Raw genomic sequence first — 19,350 nt, 5'->3', positions numbered from 1 at the left:
ATTTTACAGCTGCCACATGGCACTTAAAGATAACTGTTGCGATAGTCAATAAATTTTTGGAAGCATAGAATGCAACCAAGCAGAATGATAGCAGACTCGGTTTGATTGAGCCTTATGTACTAGCATGCTACCCTTTTTGTACCAGTAATAAAGTAAACGTCTGAACTATTCATTATTTTCATACACCAAAACAAATTTGGAATTATTGTCATATTACTTTGTTCAGCACAAAATAAAATTTGCAAAAAAAGTAAAGCACCATCAGATGAGTTCACTTTCTTAAATATTCAATTTTCAACATTATAACTGGTGTAAAATTAATGCGTCTGCAATAACGAACTGAATGTATTCTCATTATTTTGTTTTCTAGAACAATAAATTGTTTTGCCGGGAAAGTATACGTCGAAAGAAAATTTCTTTATTGTGTTTCAAGCACGTTGTGTCTATTTTGGTGTTGTTGTTTTTTCTTTTCTCTTGAACGGCTGATTTACAAAAGTAACGATGCCTGCATTAGCTAAATAGATATGAAATGTACAAGTTAGAACATGTCAAGATATTGGATATATGACCCGTAGGTGTGCCAACGCCTATATATGTAATGCAGTAATTGTCTAAGACTAGCCAGACAACGCTATGTCGAATGCCCTTTATTAAACCGCACAGGTGGCGAGACCTTTACATTCATGATATTAGATCATTTCTGAGACAACATTACATTAATGTTTCGTGCACATATGATCCTCAAAAAGATCTATATTGCAAACTCAGCAATTTCAGGGTTCAATCAACTAAGAACATACTATCAAATATACTCAGCTTCATTGCTCACTATATTTCGCTGACCTACTTATGAATTTCCTTTAAACAACAACTTGCAGGCCGTATTGTGTGGACGTTCAACCTGTGTCTTTCTAATCTAAAACTGGAACTCAGTATGTATCTGCCCTGATTCCTGTATGCTCAGTGTATATCCCATGTAGATACGAAGACCATTGGAACATTAAAAAGTCATGGCACTGGTCCCGATACTTTTCTCGAACTCCCATAGTATAACCACTATGTCTGGTCAATATTACATATTTATCTCAAACAAAGGATGGATTACTATTATTCAAAAACTTTGTATATGATACAGTAATAATGTAAATGTACGTTATCGTTGAGTCGTGTTTAAGACAAACTATGTTTATGAAAAACACTCCGTAAACAGAGTTCAGATACCAAAGAATGTCCTCGTGCGAGCGCGGTTATGTATAGATGCCAACGGTAACGTTTGCCCATATTAGTTGTCTCTTCTACAAAGTGTAGAAATTGTAACAGCAGGTTACAAAAGACGCTCAAATTCGAGAAACTTCCCAGTATTTGAGCCCGACTGGTGTAAAACACAAATACACGGGCATTTAGATCTAGTTGGAGATGCAGGGTCTGGAACTTACGACACGTGTTTTTGTAATCAAATATATTACTACTGGACCACTATGTCAGCTTTTAATAGGCAAGTATATCTTTTTATACATAATAATCTGGCTAATTATAGCGTGCATTTTGAGTGGTCCGAAAATCGTAGATGTTTTGGTCTAAAGATTGTTATATAAATAAATGAATTGATATTAGCCAGGAGGACCCCGCATTGAACAAATGCTATTTGTTATGGAACAATTTACATAGAATTACGGGTATGAACACTCAACGAAAATAGTCGGTAGAAATTCCAGATGTCAGCTGAACGTGACGATGATAATTGAGATGTATCGAATGTAAATACTGACAGCAAGCGAACTGCGATATTGTTATTGTTCATTATTAATTTTAATAAATAATTAAACTTAATACTATTTAAATTTATAATCATATAGTTGATGTTTTTTTTCCTATACAAGCAAGTTTATTTATACTTCATGCGCATGTATTACACTAGTTGTTGGCGTTTCAGCTTTCAAAATCATTTGTCAGATATATCACACCGATAACCCTTCAAATGATGTGAAGTCCTATATTTTGGATAGCGCGAGAGTTAGATGACAAGAAAATCAATTTTTGTGACGAATGTCACATTATATGGACCCTTATATGATCAGTTACTGTAACAGTCCTCTAATATCGGAGGAATTTACGAGTAAAACATGATAAAACTAACCATAAAAGTATTAATGTTAACAAGGGATGATAAAATTACAATTCTGTACATTATTACAATATCATACATTTTCATAAATATCATAAAATCCTCGTAATTCTATAGTTATTATTAACGGCGATTATTATCCATTAATATGCAATTATCGCGTATTTTCCTTAACTCTGTTTGCGATTTACCATCATATATTCGTATTTGACCGTTTCTATTATGTTTTGAATACACTCTTCTAGGGTATCAAATAAGAATCACTATTTTTCAATTTGTTTCAACCATTAGCAAGTAAGCTGAACGCTAATGTGTCGATCTAATGTCTCCTTGTGATGCAAATATTCTTCGGTTTTTAAGTCAGTATGTCTGAAGCACAACATATTTGGAAAAATATAGCTCTCACATTCGATTTGAAATTGTCTTCAGTTTGCAGACTATATGAGCCGCACCATGAGAAAACCAACATAGTGCATTTGCGACCAGCATGGATCCAGACCAGTCTGCGCGTCCGCGCAGCCTGGTCAGAATCCATGCTGTTCGCTTTTAAAACCTATTTCAATTAGAGAAACCGTTAGCAAACATTATGGATCCTGAGCAGGCTGGTCTAGATCCATGCTGGTCGCAAATGCACTATGTTGGTTTTCTCATTGCGCGGCTCATATTATCTCGCGCAACCTTGGAAAATCTAAACCGTCTCCGAGCTAAAACGCAATAACGTGGGCACGGTGTCGTGATATATTCTGAACAGGTATCTTAAGATATCAAATATTGTGAACACGTGTCAACAGGTATCTTACTGCATCAAATATAAAATGCATGTTCATAAAATTTTTGAATACAAATACATTAAATTTAAAATAAGAAGTAATAGCTTTACTATTGAGCCAAAGCAAAGAAAGTAGATCAAATTGAATTTGAGATCTATTAATCAACTGATTTATATTTGCCGAAATATCATGCTAATTGTCGTAGTAATACGAGGATTGAAAAAAAAATCGGCAATATTGTACTTCCTTTTAGGCACTTTCTATGTCAATACCAAATTCCTTTTATTTGATTGCCTAATCAACTCAACCGAAAGCGGTTAAAGTTCTGACTGGTTCAGTCAACTTGGCCAATATCTGGAACAAGGCTGGCAGAAAAATAAGACGCCATCTTAGACATTTTTCTAAGTGTTCACAAAGCTGCTTCACATAACTTGTCCCATTTCAGACTGCAAATCCTTACCTCATTTTGAAAAACCTAAGACTGTCATAACATGAAGAGATGGGTTTACTGCAAAATCACGTCAAAATCTCTGTTGTGTCCTGGTATAACTATTCAAACTAAACTTTAGTTTCACTTCACCAAAATACAACCTCTTTCTTCTACAAAAATGTGAAAAATACATTCACAATGAGATTGAAACATAACATAGCCTTTGTGCCCCAAGAGAAAAGTAAGCGTTCAATAAGCTGCCGTGCTGGTTTCTTAAGTACTGTTACGTCTGTATTAGCGTCGGTATAAAATAGCTTCAAGTAATTTTATAAGCTGTTTCTATTACTCATCCGTGAGCAAAAAAAAAGGTATTTACTTGGCACAAATCTTTCTAAGATGCAAACGCTTTTCAGAATCGTCTGCACGCTTTCTTCTGATATTCCAGTACCACATGTTATTTCTCCCAGCAACACTATAGCATCTTTTTCCACCACACCATTTACAGCAGCGATGTTGTAATAGATATTCTGGGACTACCATGGAAAGCTTCATCTTTGATTAACAGTTCCCCAGATTTAAAAGCTTTGACACATCTAAATACTGTGCGCATGGGAATGGACCGAGGTCCATCTATATCACACATTTAATCAAGTACCTGCTTTGCAGTTATACCAAGCCTAGTCTTTGTGCTCACGTTTCCACGTTACAAAGTGACTTGTACAAGTGGTCGCTGTAATTGACTGCTTACATTTCAAACTTTTGTTTTTTCCTGGTCCATGGGGATCGCATAGTATCTTCAACTATTCTATATGTGTGTTGCACATTTCATTACCTCTGATGAGAAGTAAACAAATCGACACTGCTATTCTTTTGCTTGGTTGTGTTCTATACATTCAAATGTTATTTTGTGGATTTTATTAGATATGTCCGGCATTGAAAACGTAATTTTCACGAAACAAACGCGTATCGATACCAACTGAAAACAGGATTGAAGGGCAATGAATTGTTTTAAAATATACCTGGGACAAACCTGTGGAATCCCATTACTAACAAAACTTTTTGCTGGAGCCGCTTACTAGGTTGTGGACGACTAGAAACTGATAGGGTTTGTAGTGAAGTTTTTCATCATATAGGAGATAATTTTGATATTAATTATAGTCTGATAGAGGTTTTATATTTTGAAAAAAAAATTCAGGTTGAAGTTTACATCAGGAAAGTATAAAAATGAAAATTACCTTTGTTGTCGGTTGTGATTCACAGCATCCTTTAGTAATGAAAGGCGATAAAGCTTTTACCAACCGCTACAGTTAAAAACATTACTTATCGACGCGAGAATTTCAATGTTTTAACAAACTTAAAACTCCATTTTGCAAAACTTATACAATACATCTAAAAGGTCTGTCAGTCATGTCCATGATGTACCAATTACTTAAAGGGAAAGGAATGTCTGACAATAATTTAAATTTATATGAAAGCCATCTTCAAGCCTTACATAACGCTGAAAGAATTTTTAATATCAGACAACTATTGAAAAAGATATAGCAGTGTGAAATTTAAGAAATGGCTGATTTTAGGGGCAACCACTTTAGTGATTTTGTGACGTCATATACAAACTGCTGAATTTTCTATTTGGAAAATAACCTTTAAAAATGTTTAACTTTCTTGACTATAAGATGTAAAGCATTGTATTTCCTTTCATTATAACTGGATAAAATAAGTTAATACAATTCAAATATATATCTAAAATCTTCATAAATCCGCCTTTTTGTTTAATGTTGACATGAAAACAAAATGGCCGCCAATTTGATCAAATATTTAAATGTTAATAACCTTCTCATTTTTACGCTAACTTTGAAAATAAAATTCTTGCACTTCTTTAAATATAAGAATTTCTAGCAGACGAAATTAACATATGAACAACTTTCCCTTTAAACAATGATGCAAAACAGCTAAAGTGTCTTTAATATCTCTGATCATGTACAAATTACAAAAAAACTGATACAGTGATATCTAAACTGGAATTATAATATTGATAAAATAATAATTATATAGTAACAATAATACAATACATCTTAACTACCAGTCACATTTTTGATCGTGTAGAAACAATAATACAAAACCTAAAAATCTAAAATGCCAATTATATCTTTGATCATGTATGAATTATATAAACATGATAAAATACATCTGAAAATGTAAATGTAAATCATATATTTGATAATGCAAAGTTTCAGACATCTTTTAGATAATGTAGCTGAATGAAAATGTGCAAGGTGGACATTTTTGCTTGTTAGAAATATGTATGGCGAAAAATAATGCATTGAATAACTTGTTTCATTTAATCATATTTTCATGCATTTTATACAGAATACATCAGAATATAAAACAGACAGTTAAGACGGACACCTTGCTGTTTTGAAAATTGTAGGATGAAAGCTGTACTGTAGTAGAGTTTATCTGTCAATCTAAAGCCAGACTCTCTAAGCTCCGCCTACATATTATATTTCATTCTAGTATGAGTAAGATCTTTATCAGAGTTTAACAAACATGCAATCGTCGCTGATCATTAAAATGTATATTATCATAGACAGTCTTTATTCATTTAATCTTCCCATACAATTATAACTCGGACACTTTACATTGGCGACGAGGATAGCAACAAAATATTGGATTAAATGTTTAATAAACAGCATTGGAATAACAGTGACATAATTGTAGAAATTCATTCATGAAACACTGATGTTTTACTACTATTAAAATGGCACAGGGATTACCAGTGTTCTCTAATTTTGTTGTTAACGAGCTTGCTGTGGACTCTAGATGGAAAAAATGGTGTCAACGTCTAGAGAATCTACTAATTGGTTTGGACATAACTAATGAAAAGAGAAAGAGAGCCTTACTTCTACATTATGCCGGGGAAGAAGTAAATGATATTTTCGATACACTATCCGAGACAGGTGATGATTATAAGACTGCTCTTTTGAAACTGACGGAATACTTTGCACCGAAAAAATGCACAGAGTACGAGGTGTACAAATTTCGCCAAACAAAACAAGAGTCAAGTGAGACAATTGACACGTATCATACAAGGCTACGACAGCTCTGTGAAAACTGTGAATTTGCCGAAAAAGACAAGGAAATAAAATCACAGATTATCCAAGGATGTCAGTCAACAAGGTTACGTCGCAAAGCGCTGAAACAAGATATAACTTTGGATGAATTGATTCAAGAAGCTCGTGCACTGGAATTATCTGACAAACATGCTTCCGAAATCGAACATGGTACGAGTGAAAGTGCAAACAATGTTACAAAAAGGAAATTCACACCGAAGAAAATTACTGCAAACAAACAAAATGTTAAGCAAAAACAAAGAAAATGTCGAAACTGTGGATTTGAATACCCTCACAAGACAAAATGTCCAGCGCAAGCTAAAGAATGTTTATATTGTCACAAGAAAAAACATTTTGAAAGTGTGTGCCGCTCAAAAACAATGAAATCTAGGAAAACTCACAATCTAAATGACTATTCATCGAGTGATGATAGCGACCAAAGTGACAATTACGCATTTGGACTAACTGTAAATGCCATGTCCAGGAGACCATACGTAAGTGCTTTAGTTAATGGACACAATGTCAAGTTCCTAATTGACACTGGTTCTTCAGTTAATGTACTAGATCAAGAGACGTACAACAAATGAATCCGAAACCAAAGCTTCAAAAACCAAACTTGAAAGTATTTGCATATGGCACTGATTCTCATGTCAAACTTCTTGGGAAATTTGTGACTACCGTTGAAACAAAACAAAAGTACACTACAGCCGAAATTTTGGTGACAGAAGGCAAAAGCGGTTATCTGTTATCGTATCTTACATCAGTAGAATTACAAGTGATTCCAGAAATTCAAACACTGCAACATAGTAAGGTCGATGAAATTTGCAAAAACTACAATTCAGTAATTACTGGTATTGGGAAATACAAGGATAAGCAGATTGACCTAATAATCGATTCGGATGTACAACCCGTGTCACAACCGCATAGACGAATACCTTTCCATCAACGGAAACAAGTCGAAAAGGAATTGAAGCGTCTAGAAGACTTGGACATTATTGAAAAGGTAGAAGGAGCTACAGACTGGGTTTCACCGATAATGGTAACATCAAAACCAAAATCAAAAACAAATGAAATTCGATTATGTGTTGATATGAGGTTGCCCAATACAGCAATCAAACGAACAAAACACATCATTCCTACATTGGATGATATGATAGTTGATTTAAATGGAGCAAAAGTGTTTTCAAAACTAGATCTAAATCAAGGATATCATCAGCTGGAACTCTCAGAATCATCTCGAAATGTGACGACATTCACAACACATGTTGGAATCAGGCGATACTAACGTCTAAGTTTTGGAATAAATAGCGCTGCTGAAATTTTCCTAAATACACTACGCACTGCGCTAGAAGGACTTGATGGCGTAAGAAACATCAGCGATGACATCATCGTGTATGCTGAAAATCAGGCACAACATGACAAACGTTTAGAGGCTGTTTTGAAACGACTCCAAGATAAAGGCTTTACGCTTAACAAAAAGAAGTGTGAGTTCAACAAGCGCAAGATTGAATTCTTTGGATATGTATTTAGTGAAGATGGAATCTCTGCCGATCCAAAGAAATGTGAAGCTATCAAAAATGCTCAAGCTCCCACAAATGTGTCAGAAGTACGTAGTTTTCTGGCAATGACAAACTATGTCTCGAGATTCATTCCAAATTATTCGACAATAACTGAACCACTACGTCAGTTGATCAAAAAAGGAGTAGACTGGAAATGGGACAAGGAACAACAGGATGCATTTGAAACTCTCAAAAACAATCTAAGCAGTAATACTGTAATGACCTACTTCAATCCAAAAGCCGAAACTGAATTAATAGTCGATGCCAGTCCAGTTGGAATTGCAGCAATTATGCTTCAGAATGGCAAAGTTGTCTGTTATGCTAGCAAGTCACTTACTGACGTAGAAAAACGTTATTCCCAAACAGAACGAGAAAATCTAGCCATTGTTTGGGCTATTGAACATTGGCATATCTATTTGTATGGACATTCATTCACTTTAATCAGTGATGCCAAAGCACTCGAACATATATACGCGAATCCTAAGTCGAAACCACCTGCAAGACTTGAACGTTGGAGAATGAGACTACAAGCTTATGATTTTCGTGTGAAGTACAGATCTGGAGAATCAAACATGTCCGATTATTTGAGTCGACATCCAGATGCTGCCAGTTCAAAACAGTCAAAACAATCAAAACATGCGGAAGAACACATCTCATTCATTGCTCACCATTGTGTTCCGAAGGCAGTAACAATGAAGGAAATTATAAGTGCAACGCGCGATGACAGTGATTTACAAACTGTCATATCAAATGCCAAAAGCTCGAAGTGGATAAAATCGCAAAACAGTGTAATTGATACATCTGCAAGATGCAAAAATGCTCTGACAGTAGTTTACCTTGAAGATGGTGAAGTATTACTTCATGAATCAAAGCTCGTGATACCAAAATCATTACAAGATAAGGTAATTAATATAGCCCATGAAGGACATCAGGGTATTGTGAAAACGAAACAGCTATTACGTGAAAAAGTATATTTTCCGGGAATAGATAAGCAAGTCGAAAAGAAATGCAAAAGTTGCATACCATGCCTTGCTGCAACGCAAACAAATTCGTCAGAACCATTGAATATGAGTGAAATGCCAGAATATACATTTCAACATGTTAGCTTGGATTTTGCAGGACCTTTTCCGAATGGGAAATACCTACTTGTTCTGATAGACGAATATTCAAGGTTTCCAATAGTAGAAATTATTAACTCAACCTCTTCAAAGACAGTCATTCCTGTATTAGACAAGATATTCTCAGAATTTGGAATTTGCGAAGTTCTAAAATCAGATAAAGGTCCGCCAATGAATGGACACGAATTTGCACAATTTGCGAATTATATGGGATTCAAACATAGAAAAATTACTTCATTATGGCCGCAAGCGAATGGTGAATGTGAACGTTTCATGCGATCGATAGGTAAAGCAATACGCGCATCCCATGCTCAGGGTACATCTTGGAAACAAGACATGTATTCATATTTACGAAATTATCGTGCTACACCACATGCTTCCACACACATTTCACCAGCTGAATTGTTTTATGGACGTTCAATAAACATCAAAATACCGAGTGTTCAAATATCTTGAAAACAAGGAGAAAAACATAAGAAAGCAAGACAATCTGACAAAAAGGCTAAGCAAAAAATGAAGTCTTATGCTGATACTAGACATCATGCAAAACCATCAAATCTGAAAATTGGTGACACAGTACTTGTCAAACAAAAGAAGGACAATAAACTAACACCACCATTTGACCCGCGTCCGTATGAAATCATTTCTAAAAAAGAAACAATGATTACAGCAAAACGCGAGGACAAGCAAATTACTAGAGATTCGTCAGAATTCAAAAACGTAGAAAATCCACCGCCGTTACCATTATCATCATCATCATCAACAGATAACGACAACATTATCAACATACCGACTAGAAATAATTCTGATTCGTCACTGACACGCGATTCAACCAACTCACAACCTGTACGAAGAAGTCAGCGTGAAAGAAAACCACCTGAATACCTCAAAGATTATGTAACGCATCAAAACAATTGGAATTTAATTAATTAAACGTGATATGTATGAAGTGCTGTGAAGCTGGCAAAATAATCCAGCAGATAAAAAAATAGTGCAAGTTTATATTATCAGATTCGATCTAAAAGGATAACATCTGACTTGAAATTACTTGGTGTATATAGTGTATATAAATTTCATTTTATCTATAATGTTATCAGTTTTACGAATCAAGTGCATTTATTTCATTTTTTTTTTTAAAAAGAAGACAGAAAGAAACATTGATATTTTGTTAACGCACTGCTCTTACTCTTCTCACAACAATTAACTCTGGAATTTCATTGATAAAATACATCAATAGAGAATGTAATTGACTCTAGTTTTTTGACATTCATTTAATTACATTACAGATTTATTGTAGGCACATAGACTGGTGTATAATCAACAAATATTAGGATACGTGCAGAACACACAGGATGTAAACTTATCAATATTAACTGGTGATATTTTCAGTATTAAAGTATTATGTTCTGGTATTTTAAAGTGACACTTTGACAGAATTTGTCTAGCACCAATATTATGTTGTTAATTTTAATTTCACATTACTATGCAAGTTTTAATTCAAGTGAAGAGGAGATGTACTGTAGTAGAGTTTATCTGTCAATCTAAAGCCAGACTCTCTAAGCTCCGCCTACATATTATATTTCATTGTAGTATGAGTAAGATCTTTATCAGAGTTTAACAAACATGCAATCGTCGCTGATCATTAAAATGTATATTATCATAGTCAGTCTTTATTCATTTAATCCATCCATACAATTATAACTCTTACACTTTACAAAAGCAATTCTTTGATTTAATCATATTTTGTTGCATTTTACACAGAATAAAATACAATGCAATTTGCTTCTCTTGACATGTCAATTAATTGTTAAATATCATGCAGACATGTTCAGCTATAATCTCAAAGTAACACGCTCGTTTCCTTTGAACTCGTGATACCTCGTTCTAACTGCAAAAAGACATTATATCATATGCCCTTTAATCATAAAGATGAAATATAGCATGTGCATTTAAATCATAAAGAGCAAATGATTCCTGATTTAGAGCAGCTCATGTTTTAAGACAAAACTTATATAGCTACATTGTATATAGCTTTAATTATCTTCTGCAAAAAGAACAACTAACCAATATGTTTATATTAATGTAGAACATTTCTGAAAACATCAAAACAAGCTCAAAAGATTGTTCGAGGTCAGCTGTAGTGGCAGAATTCGTAATTGATCTAGTCAGGAAAAGTGACTGTAATCATTCTAAGCTGACAGAAGCTATTCTTATACAACAACGCTAAGTTATTGTAGCCAAAGCAAGGAGTCCAACGCCCCAAAAAATCATGCGACGATACTAACAAAACTTGTGACGGCAGGATAGCCATTACACCAGTATACATATTCACTGCGTACATGTAGAACCTAAGACGTCAATATTTATAGGATATTGTACGTTACAGAAGCTGATCTTACTCCAAGAGTTCCACATGCCAGGAGATGTAAAAAGCACCTACACTCTAATAACTGAAATCACATCCGAAAGACAATTATGGAAGTATCCCGCATATTTTCACATTTTATTGTACTTTCAAAAAACGGACGACATTTTTTGTTGCGTAGAAAAACACGTCAGAATGGTTGCACAGTACTCAAGTAGGTATTATCTGAATGAATGAACTTTGTTTTAAATTTTCGAATTGCCGTCATTGAAATGTGTGTGTACTATTACGATAGTTTGAAATCACTATCAAGAGGTTGTACTGTTGTTGTTGTTTTTTATGTATGTTGTTTTTCATTTCCAGTGCACATGCATAGTTTTTTAAATTTTGTTTTTTGCAAAGAAATTCTTTTGTTAATGATTTGTAATACTACTAGATAATTATAGCTTTTGCTTCTGACTTTGCATGCTTCCAGGAAGCTAATTCAATATTTGACAGCACATATACAAATTTCAACATTTGCCCATGGCATTTGCAAATTAATGTCCTCATATCGAACAAAAGAATGACAATTGCAGTAAAATGTAAAAGAAGTACAACAATAACACGGACGCGATGAATATAACAGAAATTCTGCTATGAAATAGTGTATGTGATAGGAATTTGTTATTTGTTCTGCTGCCCCGGAAAACAGTAAAATATTTGTAGTCGAGAATTATGCACAAGTTCTGCAGGGAAATATAGTGCGAATTCAGGAGTGCAGTATTATGCCGCAAAAAGAAAGAGTGCTTATTTCTCGAAGCAAAGCAAATGATCTTTTTATTAAATACGTATCTACACATATCAACAATACATAAATATTATGAATTAATTCAGTAGCCCAAACAAAACTGATTGACAACACTGACATAAATATAAAGTACTACACTGACACGCACTAAAATGAAGGCATGCATGCAAAATGGTTTTGGTACCTGTGGTATTCGTGATACAGAGCGAGTATCAGCGAAAAGAAGTGTTACCAGCGTCAAATGCTAGCAGTTGTCAGGGACGAAGGAGAAGGGTTCCTGATCCCTAGTATCTGTGCAAGTAACCACAGGTCTGTCGTACAGGAGTTTTGTCTTCCCACAAGCCAACAATTAAAACAAACATTGAATTATAGCTAAAAATATTTTTCTGACGGTAGATTCCAACTGAATTGACAAGACTGTACGATTTTTCTCTGGAATTTTAACGATATTTTAAATAAAAGCTGGAACTGAATTTTTACCGGAACGCGAATTACAATTAAACTTGTGCTGGTCGTTTCGCCTTTTCGATGTTGAAAAGATATCTAGACATTTATTTTGATTTTCTGATACTCATGGAAATAAACCACTTATTTTCGAAGCAAGCTAACGTAAAATGTAAATATAAGAATTGAATTCTATTTCTGATGCGCTTATACGGGTATAGACCAAACTAAGACCAAACTAGGACTTCTTGAAAATCTTCCAAGAATCGTTTGCGCGATTCATGAATTTGCTAGAAGTCCCAATTTGGTTTAAATGCACAAAATAGCAATTTTAAAACTCTTAAGTCATAACTAAATAACATCCTAATTAAATGGCATGGCCTGCTAAATTTTCGTAAATGGTTAGATATTATAGAAATAAAACATTTTCCCAAGCGCTTAAATGATGTATTGTAATATTCATAATCAGTAATTTGATTAGCTTCATTCTATTCTTATGAAAAGTAGCCAAGAATGTCTTTATTACTTATGACACTTATGTAGATTCGCGTATGCGATATTGCCAAAGATGACCATTTATCTGTGTTAATACATGAGCGACAGACCCGCAAATGCATAGTTGCACATAAAAATTGTTACCCGATCCTGGTTCGATGGCACGTTGCAGGTACTTTGAGAATTCGATAGCCCTTGTTCTTTTGTAGGAATGTTAGGCTGGCGTTAAAGTGGCCTGCTTTTTACGATAATCTGCTGAAATTTCCACTGTGGCACTATCATTTTGTGCGACATTTCCAGTCACCTCACTCAGCCCTTAACATTGGGAGAGGGGCAATGACGGGGTTGGTATGAGACGTGTATCCCCTAACAATATTGAGAACATAATTTGAAAGAAGTCACATAAATTTAGCTATTTTTATAAGTTCCAGATAACAACTTTATTCTATGTGATATCAAAACTTTCATCTTTGACCAACATTGAAAAATGCCTTATTTAAAGCCTTTGGCAACATCGAAAAAGTTAAAACTTTTCGTGGTAAAATGACAGTGATCATTATGTCCTAAACCACACATTTTGCACTATGCTTGGAAATCAGTTTTGACAAGGAAACATATTCATGATGTATTATTATTATCTTTCTGATGTAAAAGCAGTTTAAGCCATCTGAAAACATCAGATATATGAGCCGTGCCATGAGAAAACCAACATAGTGGGTTTGCGACCAGCATGGATCCAGACCAGTCTGCGCATCCGCGCAGTCTGGTCAGGATCCATGCTGTTCGCTAACAGTTTCTTTAATTGCAATAGGCTTTGAAAGCGAACAGCAAGGATCCTGACCAGACTGCGCGGATGCGCAGGCATGGATCCATGCTGGTCGCAAACCCACTATGTTGGTTTTCTCATGGCACGGCTCATATGTACTTGCCTTTTCATCTCACTAGTTTAGAGACACAACCAAATTATAGTCGCTAAAAAGCAGTCTTTGTCTCGCCAGAACTAGGCTAAGATGCATGTATGTATCCTATGAAACCAGAACCAGATTTTCTGTCTCATATGTAACAAGAATTGCAAACAGAAGACTGCTGGGGCCTTGTAGAAATATACTGATTAATATGCGTAATGTTAGATTTGTGGCAATTTTGAAATAAAAAATATTTTAGAAAATGTATCCATTTTGACTAGCATGATAGATAATTTATTTGTATATTGGTCGAGCACATTTAAGATCATAATACATCGTAAAAATCAGAATACAGAACGATATTGTTCAAGTTTCCTTAAGGCATAAATAAATTAAAATATACTCTTCTGTTTACTTCAAGCATGTTTATATAATGGGAAATCGTCTGCTAGGTTTTTGTTGTTTTTTTGTTGTTGTTTTTTTTTGGGGGTGTGGGTTGGGAGAGGGGTTTAACGTCGCAGTGACACAACTATAGGTCTGCTAGTTAGAGTAAAAGTAATAAAAGCTGTACAGCAAAAATATGAGTGTAAAGATTATGTGTACATTGCCTTCACTAAAATGCCCTTAAAGGCACTGACCTCCAGATTTGGCTAAAAATAATCTTTCTTTCAAATTGAAGTTTGGTCATATTATGAACATTAGAATATGAATTTTTGTTTCTAAAATATTTTAAAAATTCTTAATCAAGAAAAAAAGATGACCGCGTCGGGAATCGAACCCCGGACCGCCGCGGCAATAAAGACATTTTCCCGTCGTCGTAACCAATAGCTTTTCGATTTTCATCGTAAAAAGCAGTAAAAACAGCAAATTCTCATGTGTTCCCGTAACATAAAGGTTGTCAGTAATTAAGTTTTAAAGCCTTCTTAAGAAATATAGCATTTATTTCAAGATATCTAAAAAAAAATATTTTTTGTTGTCGAACGATCTGGAGGCCAGTCGCTTTAAATCTTGAACGGGCATGCGTTACTAAAGTCTGATAACATTTGAAAGGAGCAAGCCTCTAGACTTACAGCAAATTGAACAAATTTGAGAAAGTAGAGATGGAAAAATAGAATACAAAATCAATACTATTTAGTAGGTAGTTTTGAGCATTCATTTATTTAGAAAAAAATATCTTAATAGTTGATAGATAGATAGAAAAGATCTCCCTTGCGTTAACAACTCATAAAGAATGCCGAGCTGGACTGTGCTTTCAACTGTTTGTCAAGAGAGCAAGTTTCATAACTGTGACACATATGGTGCTTTTTTATTAAAATAAAACTTCTCTACATAACGTATAAAACCTCAAAATCTATAGATATATTATACAGTTTTAGGTCAAACTCCATCATATCTCTACATGATCTCAAATGGTGTCGATACTAGCCACATATTTTACTAAGTTTATATAATTTAGATGCCATTTGATTCATTAGTAGATGTGTCTTGACCGAAGCATCAATGACATCAGCAGATGGCTAGTTTTTACAGATTTTTCTAACAGGTAGTTTATATAAGCCACACGAAGAGAAAACCAACATAGTCGTTTGCGACCATAGATCCAGACCAGACTAGCCTGCGCATCCGCGCAGCCTGGTCAGGATCCATGTTGTTGGCTTTCAAAGCCTATTGCAATTAGAGAAACCATTAGCGAACAGCATTGATCCAACACTTTCAATATACAGATCGGTCTTGGGAACACTCAGGAGAGCCAGTTGCCGATTCGCATATGAATAACCAACTGTCTACTGGTGGGCAGTTGGTTATTCGAGATTTTCCAGAAATCAAACTTTTTGGCTGAAAAAGATAAAAGCATTCACTTAAACCCTCGTTTTGTTCTTAAATATTAATATTTATACCTTTAATGCATTCAGTAGTCTTCGCAAGTACTAAGGGAGACAGCTGCCAAATCGCGACATGATTCAAAACAATAGAAGCATTCAATTTATGTTTTAATTTGTTTTTATATATCAACATCCAACACTTTCAATATATAGATCGGTCTTAGGAACATTCAGGAGAACCAGTTGCCAATTTGCGTGCGAATAACCAGCTGCCTACTCGTAGGCAGTTGGTTATTCGAGAATTTCCAGACAGTCAATTTTTTGGTCGAAAATAATAAAAGCATTCATTCTAATCTTCTTTTTCTTCTTAAATATTAATATTTATCCTTTTAGATGCATTCAGTAGCCTTCAAAAGTACCAAGGGAGCCAGTTTCCAATTCGCTACATATGTTTCAAAAAATCTTTATTTTCATACATAAAATAACAGAAACATTCAATTTATGTTTTAATTTGTTTTTATATATCAATATCCAACACTTTCAACATATAGATCAGTCTTGGGGACACTTAGGAGAGCCAGTTGCCAATTCGCGTTCGTATAACCAACTGCCTACTAGTTGGCAGTTGGTTATTCGACATTTTCCAGACAGTCAATTGTTTGGTCGAAAATGATAAAAACATTTACTTAAACCATCGTTTTGTTCTTAGATATTAATACTTATTCCTTTAAATGCATTCAGCATTTTTCTCCCTGTGACATATATTTTCATAACTCTCCATTATACCGAATTGTTTATTATTTTGAATTTCAAATATATATTTTTTCACTATATAAGTCTACTGTTAATTCATAAAATATGAAATATAAAATTCATAAAATACGTTTATGTATTTTCTATAATCATTACTTTAAATATATTACTGTTTTAATAAGTGTACAACTGACTTGTTCAAGTAAATTCACCATACTAATGATAACAATAATAAAAAACATATAATTTTCATTGTAAGTACTTTTATTTGCCTATTGAAGAAGACATTAACCCCATTTGTTACTCTTGACAAGGTCTTACTAGCAGCACCATAACATGAATTCCCAGGAGTATCATTTTGTGATTTTATCAGTTTATAAAATGTTGGGCAGTCGTTCGGATGCGAATGATTAAATCACTCGTGGTGAGCACTCGTGATTTAATTATTACGCATCCTAACTCCTGCTCATATTTTATTAACTGATAAAATATAGGAACATATTTATTATTCCTTAAAATTAAGGCTAATAGTATAAGTAAACTGAATGATGTTATTGTTTTTGACGAAAAACAGTTTTCTTGAGACTAGGCAGTTTGTTATTAGCACGCGAAATGGTAACTGGCTCTGTAGAATGTTTCGAAGACTCATCTTAATATTTAAATTGTTAGGTAAGGAAGAGTTAGGACAGATTTTGAAATGTTAAATTGAATGATTTTATTCTTTTACGTCTAAAACACCATGTTGTGAATTGGTACTGGCTCTGTTGAATGCATTTCGATAGTTAAATATACTAATAGTAATTTTGAAGACAAACTAGTGATTGACTTGAAAGAATAAATCATTTTCAACAGAAAGACGGAATTTCAAAAATGGTTCAATAACCAGCTACCTTCCAGAAGGCAGCTGGTTATTCGCTTACGAATTGGCAACTGGCTCGCGAATTGGCAACTGGCTCTATTGATGTTCATGAATACTGCTAAATACATTGAAAGTGTTGAATATTAAAATTTTAGAGCAAACGAAATGTTGGTTGAATGATTTCATCATTTTTGACAAAAAATGATTTCCTGAAAAATGTCGAATAACCAACTGCGAACCAGTAGGCAGTTGGTTATTCACATGCGAATTGGCAACTGGCTCTCTTGAATGTTTTTTCAAGGCTCATCTATACATTAAGTGTTTGATACTGATATCTTGCAGCAAATTAAGTTTTAAATTGTATAATTTTGTCTAATCATAATAGGTATGGATCTTTTCAAAATTTGAATAACTAGCTACATTTCAGTAAGAAGTTGCATACTCATGCGAAATTGAAAACCATACACCTCCAAACTGAGTTTTGCAAGACTGTGTTTTATTTTGAGTTTAAAATGTAGTAGAAGTTTCCAATAAATTTTGAATAACTGACTGGCAACTAGTACGTAGTTGGTTATTCGAATGTTCAGCTACCAACTACCAACTGCCTACCAACTTTACTGTGCGCGGATGCGCAGGCTGGTCTGGATCCATGCTGGTCGCAAACGCACTATGTTGGTTTTCTCATGGTGCGGCTCAATTATAATATTATGTAAATGACTGTGTTCATGAAATGATATCTTTCAATAATTCATTTCGGAATGTACAAAAACACTCGAGCCATTTGCATTGAACTAATTAGAAAACACTTTTCTGTCTGTTATATTGTTTGGCCTAGAGTTTTATTTTTTTTTACATTTGATACTGTTTTCAAAATAATATGCCACCATCTTTAGCAGCCATACCCCTTTACTAGTTTGCATTGGAACGAGAGGCCACAAAGGGGAGGTTCAAATACTTACATTCAAAAGAAAGACGCGTGACATTTTTGTAAATGTATACTTGTTAGTAAAACGTTTGTCATTTTGTTTGCGATTGAGTTGCATGTTATAATAATATTATAACTATCTTTTTCCCAAAAAGGTCACAACAGTTGTAAATTATCAAAATTCATAATTCAGTATGATTTAAGACAATACATTTTGCCAAGTAAAATAAACTTAATTTGTGTATATTCAGCCAAAACTACATTTGATTTTTGTACTTTTTGCCAAATAAAATACATTTGACGAAAATTTTCTTCATTTTAGAGAAAGTGTTTAAGTGAAGTATTTAAGTGTAATACGAGTGTTTGATATATTTACAATTCAATAAAACACATTGATTTGTAAGTATTCGAAACAAAAAATAATAAAATTATTCAGGAAGTTCTTGGCAGTATTTTTAGTACAAATACTCGTGTGGCTTTGCAAATAACAAAAAAGCAAACGTTCATGTAACGTGTTCATCACGTTAACCTGGTAAAGGAATAGAGTTGATTGCCGTTCTTTATATATATATCAATTTTGATTGCAAATAATTAATAGGGAGCATTTCCAACTTAGTGTCGTTACATGTTTTTTTGAGGATTTGCAACCTAAAATTAAATTTAGCAATCCATCACGGATATGTTCAGTGTGTCTAACGAGTTCTTGCGCCCAAATATGTACAGTGTAATTTTTTGTTATAAATTTTCAAGATCTTAATTTTATCTTTGATTCTTTCATGTTCATTTTGAAACTTGTACAATTTAATTATGTAACAGTGTCTTGTATTAACAGTCAAGAACTGATTTAGTGATAGAACATATTCACACCGTGGTTAATTA

At 34.0% G+C, this 19,350-nt stretch overlaps 2 protein-coding genes across 2 annotated transcripts in view; both read left to right on the top strand.

Annotated features, from left to right (window-relative positions):
* LOC123563897 (voltage-dependent anion-selective channel protein 2-like) overlaps positions 1-19,350 on the top strand; it is a 372,548-nt gene that overhangs the window by 47,524 nt on the left and 305,674 nt on the right. The window lies entirely within an intron of this gene.
* Positions 6,084-7,022, top strand: LOC128549223 (uncharacterized). The gene has a single exon (XM_053525739.1). It carries the CDS (start codon positions 6,084-6,086, stop codon positions 7,020-7,022), a length of 939 nt encoding a protein of 312 aa, XP_053381714.1.

The sequence above is a fragment of the Mercenaria mercenaria genome, chromosome 2 (assembly GCF_021730395.1).
Source record: "Mercenaria mercenaria strain notata chromosome 2, MADL_Memer_1, whole genome shotgun sequence".
Taxonomy (NCBI): Eukaryota; Metazoa; Mollusca; class Bivalvia; order Venerida; family Veneridae; genus Mercenaria; species Mercenaria mercenaria.
The sequence above is the reverse complement of the archived record's forward strand: the minus strand, read 5'-3'. Positions and strand labels throughout refer to the sequence as shown.

Excerpts from the sequence above, each read along its gene's own strand:
- LOC128549223 (XM_053525739.1), top strand. The coding sequence starts at position 6,084 with ATGGCACAGGGATTACCAGTGTTCTCTAATTTTGTTGTTAACGAGCTT.